Consider the following 6,753-nt stretch of genomic DNA (forward strand, 5'->3'; position numbering starts at 1 on the left):
TTTTATAATAATATAGAAAATAGATTCTTTTATAATTCAAATAAGATGTATGTGTCAATGGACGCTTGGTCTATTGGTGAAGTTGAATGGCTCCAAATGAGTCCACCAGGGATCAGATCTTGTTGAGTGCAAGACTCCAACATCATAAGAGGTTCCCTCGCTTGACTGGCAGCTCGTGGACTTCATGCCCTTGCTGAGCTGTCGTGCTCGCAGATCTGAACCTCCATCACTGCTGACAGATCATAGAGAATTAATAGAAGCGGGTGCAATCTACATCAGACAAATCAGAACGTACTGTATTTTGAAGATTTAATTAAAAAAATGTGGAATATATGTCGATGCTCGATATTTAAGGATAGCTAGAGATTCCTTTGACTTTGAGTTTCCAGAGCCTTTTTAAATACCCGAGCACACAATGTATGCCAATCACTGCACTGCATTCCATTCTATTGATTTTCCTTGTGATTTGATTAAATAAATGGCTTCTCAGTTGCTGCTCCTTTTGGTTGTGGTGATAGTTGTTTTATTTTCTCAAAGTGAAGGCGCCACTCCACAAAACGGCATTCAATCTGCCTGCGAATTGGCTCCTGATCGTAAATCATGCGAGTCAAGCCTTTCTGAAAATCCAGGGTCTTTACGAGGAGGCCCAAAAGATATGACTCATATTGCCCTCAACATGAGCATATCTAACGCCCAAACGGTTGGAGGCTTCATTTCCAGTGACTCCCGCAGATCATCCATGAATGCTAAGCAGAGTCAAGCCGTCGACGACTGCCTCCAACTGTACGATCTGACCGTCTATTATCTGACGGAGAGTCTGTCAATCTTGACAGATTCTTCATTACAATGGAAAGATGCAGTGGATATTCAGAGCTATCTGAGTGCAGCCCTGACGAGCCAGATCACCTGTCTCGACGGCCTCAACGAAGCAAACATCGATCTCCATTTGCTGTCTTTCACAGATCATGTGCCAAACGCGTCCCGGTCAGTGAGTAATTCCCTGGCTATTGTAGAGAAGCTTTTTATCAGAGCCATGAAGTCCTCAAAAACTTCAGTCCACAGCCGACGCTTGTTATCTGACGCCCATCAAGTTGATCACGAACCCCTCGACGACGACTTCTCGTCGTGGTTATCTGGAGAGGACAGAAGATTGCTTCTTCAGACTGTAGCCGGCGTCAATTTGACAGGAAACATGGTGACGGTGGCGCGGAATGGCAGCGGTGATTACACCACAATCACTGATGCCATTAATGCCGTTGCAAACAAAAGTGCAAACAGATCAGTGATTTATGTAACCGCAGGAGTGTACGAGGAATACGTAAGCGTGGCGAGTAACAAATATAATATCATGCTCATTGGAGATGGAAAAGACGTCACTGTGATCACTGGTAACAGAAGCTTTGTAGATGGCTCCACTACTTTCAACTCTGCCACTCTCGGTGTGTTATGGAATCTCTCTCCCTTTTTTTAATTTCTCTTTCTCTTTAAGACAAGTAATGTTGTTTTTGGATTAATTTGTGTTTAATTTTTTAAATGAATATTTAAGATTATGTTTCATGATTAATTATTAGAATAGTGGAGATCTTAAAAATTCGAAAAGAATTGAATTTTGATAATCCAAAATAAGTTAAAAACCTACACAATTTAATTGACATTAAAACCCATATTAATGTAACATGATTCAATGGAATATATGCAGCCACGACTGGGAAAGGTTTTCTTGCAAGAGACCTCACAATTGAGAACACAGCAGGTGCAATAAAGCACCAGGCCGTTGCTCTACGGGTGGGAGCAGATTTATCTGCTTTTTACAGGTGCAGCTTCAAAGGGTATCAAGACACTCTGTACGTGCACTCACTCCGTCAATTCTACAGAGAATGTGATATCTATGGCACTGTAGATTACATATTCGGCAACTCCGCTGTAGTATTCCAAAACTGCACTCTTTTGGCACGAACACCATTGACCGGGCAGCAGAATGTATTCACAGCTCAAGGTAGAACAGACCCAAATCAAAACACGGGGATATCGATTCACGGCTGTAAGGTTACTGCGGCCCCTGATCTGGTTCCTGTTATGAGCTCTGTCCGTACGTACCTGGGGAGGCCATGGAAAGAGTACTCACGTACTGTTTACATGCAATCTTATTTGGATAGTTTGATCCAGCCGGCTGGGTGGTTAGAATGGAATGGTACATTTGCCTTGAGCACGTTGTATTATGGTGAATACGGAAATCAAGGTCCAGGGTCAAATACTTCACAGCGAGTTACTTGGCCTGGTTATCATGTAATGAACACAACTGACGCTCAAAATTTCACGGTAACTAACTACATCTTTGGTGATTCATGGTTACCAGCAACTTCCATACCTTATAATGGAGACTTGTTTTAAAATGTTGAAAAATCCACTTGACTTGTCTTGGATTATTGCATCATCAAATTTATGTGTTCTCCCCTCAGCTACCAAATAAGAGGAAATAAAACCTCCATGAAGAGAAAATGGTGAATTTGTTATTAAATCCTTGTTCTTTTGGCGAATTCAACTGCTTACAAATTTGAAGCATCTGCAAAGTGCTTAGTTGATAAAACTAATTTCAAGTTGTTTATAAATAATTTTAATTTGATTGTTTTATATATTCTGTTAGTATTTCTAACATATAATATTGTTTATTCATGTTAAATTTGTGAGTGTACATCCAAATTCTTACTGTAGTTTCATATATGTTTTCTTTTATTTTGTAAATTTTGATTTGATTTATATATCTTTCAATAGGTACTAATTTGGAGGCAATGTCTATGTAGTATCTAGGATACATTTCTCTCCATGTTTATTAATTGATTACAACTAAAAAAAATTACTGTATTCTAATTTTCAATTAATACATTAACATGGTCAAAGATACATCATGGGTGCTTGCATAGACAATGGTTTAACTTAAATGCTCCATGGAATCAATCTTTAAATTAAAATTCATCTCTTGTTCTTTATTAGTCTATGATTAGTTTAGTTCATGGCTTTTATTATGACTTAGTTCTATGGCTTATAGTTTGTGAACATATAGATGATAATACTTTAATGACTTATGAGAGAAACTTCTCTAGATTATTTAGATATAAAATAAGCTAAAAAGAGTTATACTAAGTAATAGAGTTTGATTTGATCTTTAGTTGCATACATAGTTTATTCTTTCATTTACTTAATTATAAATATCCAATGCTTAATTGTATTTCTTTCATTTAACCTCAAGAAAATACCCTCTTGGATTTAATAGAATTTGAAGGAGGACAATTTCTCCATTGATCAGTTGTTCCATTATAATTTCTCTTATTGATGAGTCATTCCTTCTTTTGTGGTCATCTCTCTTACCCAAGCATTCAATGTGTTCTTTGGAGGAATCAAGATAATAGTTTGAGAGAAAATAGGTTCCTCCTAGGTTTACCTATACAAGCTTCATTATCTTGACCATTGCCATTCTTTGATAATATTATTTTACTTTGTATTGGAAATATTCTCAAAGTGAATGAAGTAGGAGTCCTCTAAATTTGATACAATAGTATATATGTTGTATAGTAATACTTGAATTAATTATTTTTAATAATTAATTATCTAAGTATGTACTTTGAAAATTGTTGCACATCTCAATTATGTATACTAGAATTCCGTTGACATGTTTGATCATTTTAATCATACATCACTATACTTCCTTTCTATAAATGAAATGACCCTTTGCATGCTTTTAATTAACTATATTGAAAACATTGAAAATAACTTTTTTTTGTAAATTCTCTTTGTGGTTATGTTTTTTAATAAAAAAAGTTAAATGTTCAAAGATTTGAGAGAGTACACAATTGTAATTATTGAAAGTATATGAGAAAAAAAAATTATGATACTTGATCATTGAACAAGCATTATTAATGTTTGAAAGAAAGTATCCATATTGTATGGATTTTGTTAGTAACCATGTATTGCTCATCTTCATCATATGATGGTCACATGTTCTTGTAACTCATTGTGAAGTATATGTGAGATAGTATAGGAGTAGCAGATATGAATACCTCATGCCCCATACCATTATTAGGAATCAGATGAATGGCATACTTCATGTCTAAAGAAAAAAAATAAGGGTATCTCCAAATGTCTTACTTTGAAAGGACATATCAAGGAAGTTCAATAGAGTGAGGGAAAACTGATACCAAGGAATTCATCTCTTATGTATGCGAATCAAGGTATTTCCAAGCTACTAATACTAAAATGGTGAACATTGTCAATTGTCAAATATTAAGAATCTAGAACAGTTCAGAGAAGTAGCCAATAAAGGTGATTTCAAGACCCATGAGCCCAATAAGAAAACATAATGGGAGTGCTAGGAATTGGGGATTTAAGAAATATCTACCTGAGTAAAGGGATGGCAAAATTTTTGGCTCTAGAGGTAACTTAGTGCAAATGGTCAAGAAGCCAAGGTTTGAAGGAAAATCATGGAAGTAAGATCAAGACTAAAACATTGATAAAGGAAACAAAATGTCGAGGTTGGAAAAGAGGGGTATTAAGAAGGAGAACTCTAAAATCCTAACAAGAAAAATGGTTGAAGGAATAGTTTAAAGGTAGGCTTGTATGGAAAAGCACAATATCTTAATAGGATCAAAGGAACAAGGTAAAATTAAACGAAAATTTATACCAAAATGGAAAACATTGAAACTCCAACACAAAAAAATCATGCTTAGAATTTTTTTAGGATTTTTCGCAAGTTTCAACATATGAAAGCCACATTAGGGATGATGAGGGAGAACACGCATGTGAGATTTGATTAAAGGAAGATTCATTTAAATATTTCTCAAATTAGTTAAATAAATGATGTATGTAGTCAGATCAAAATGCATGGGTGCGAACCAATGGGGGAGGGAGGAGTGACTATCATAATAGGACACAATAAAATTAGGCAACAAAATATTGGACATATGTTAAAAGGGTTTTCAAGTACATGAAGGGTACTTTGGATTATTGGTTAATTTATCATATTACAAATTGTATATGCAAGGATGTTGAGTGTCTAGGATTTTTTTTAACTCATATTGGACTAGAAATATTTGTCAATAAATGTGTTTATTCGATTTGGAAGAGAGGTAAGCTTAATAAATAAGAGCCAATATAGAGTTGTTCTATCAAAATTATGATGCAAAACATATTCCTACAGCTTAATGCAATTGAAGATGTTAATCAACAAAATTGATAGTAAGAGCCATATAATTAAAAGAAAACATATCAATGTGTAATATCATTTTTGTGAATGAGGTGGTTAAAAATAGAAATTTTGAACTAAAGAAAATTAATGCGAGGTAGGGGAAACACACCAATAGTGGTTATAGCTAACTTTGCACACCCATAGATCCCAAATGATACATCGGATTTCAACAAATTCTTTTTGTCTCCTTATAATTTAACTGCTTATATCTATTGTTCTAACTTTTGGGTAGGTGAAGCATACTGGTAGTGGGTATAGCTACCTTTGCACACCCACAGATCCTAAATGGTACATTGAATTTCAACAATTTTTTTGTTGTCTTTGTATGCACCTTAACTACTTCCAGCTAAGGTTATAATTATGGGTAGTAATGAGGCATTTTGTGGGATCAATTGTGTGTACAAGGGTCAAAAGGTACACATTTCAAAGTGTCACCCAATACCTACTTAAAGATGTTCCAATAACTGTCCACTCAAAATTGCCAGTTCTTGTGGAAAAGTGTCCCAATAGTTGTGCACTTATATCCTAGTAGTGGTGCACAAATGTGTCAATTATGGATCAAAAATCTAAAAAGTGATCGGCTATTGGTACATGTGAAACCATTTAATGAGCTTTTTATTATCATTTTTTTTGGCCCCTTTAAAATTATAATTGGAAGGTTGGGTGCACAAGGGGAGATTGGTTATTGGAACACGATCCACTACTAGTGCTCTTCCCCAAGTAACGACATATGCTTTGTGATCCGTTATGTGAACAAGGGTCAAACAGTGATCATTTCAAAGTGTTACCCAATACCTACTTTAAGATGTCCTAATAATTGTGAACTACAACCACCTCAAAATTGGTCATTACTTATGTACAAATTCTCTATTTGTGTGCACTATGGATACCAATAAATTTGTGCAAATTTTTCAATTAAATTAAAAAAAAATCAACTACTAGGAATAAAGTGATTGACTATTCATAAATGTGAAAATTATCAATAAACTTTTAATTATTATTATTTTGATTTCTTTAAAATTAGTAATTAGAAAATTGAATAAACAAAAATGAATGATAATTAAAACATAAGAAATGCATGATGCTCTTTCAAATAGAACGGATTAAATCACACACATTAAGCTTATAATTATAAGTTTAAAAGTGTTAAATATTCAGAGTTGACTGACATTTTCTAGACTTAATATGTTACTTAATGTAAGTTACACTAAAAATATACTTATGTACTTAAAAGTGTTAAAAACTCAGAATTGACTAACACTCTCTAGACTTAATATGTTGCTTAGTATGTGTCTTTGACAGAACTCGTAAGTCCATGTGGAAAAAGAGAGCTTGCCATTGTGAGGTAGTTAGGGCAATTTGCGTATGAGAAGCAACGCTTTCACGCGACTCTTAAGTAGTCCGAGTCTTTAACAAGGCTGATCTGAGTCAAAGTCGTGAGTCTCACGAGACATGGCGTGATTGAATGAGGAGAATGGACTCGTGAAATCACGCTCTTTCCGTGATTTTGGAGC

The 6,753-nt window shown here is 34.7% G+C and overlaps 1 protein-coding gene across 1 annotated transcript; it reads left to right on the forward strand.

The window, feature by feature from the left end:
* The first annotated feature begins 409 nt into the window (after positions 1–409).
* LOC131859743 (pectinesterase-like) lies at positions 410–2,490 on the forward strand. The gene is made up of 2 exons (XM_059213766.1): positions 410–1,439; positions 1,700–2,490. The coding sequence occupies exons 1-2, from the start codon at positions 479–481 to the stop codon at positions 2,389–2,391; spliced, it is 1,653 nt and encodes a 550-aa protein (XP_059069749.1). The 5' UTR covers positions 410–478; the 3' UTR covers positions 2,392–2,490.
* Positions 2,491–6,753: the final 4,263 nt, after the last annotated feature.

This window comes from Cryptomeria japonica, chromosome 11 (genome assembly GCF_030272615.1).
Source record: "Cryptomeria japonica chromosome 11, Sugi_1.0, whole genome shotgun sequence".
NCBI lineage: Eukaryota > Viridiplantae > Streptophyta > Pinopsida > Cupressales > Cupressaceae > Cryptomeria > Cryptomeria japonica.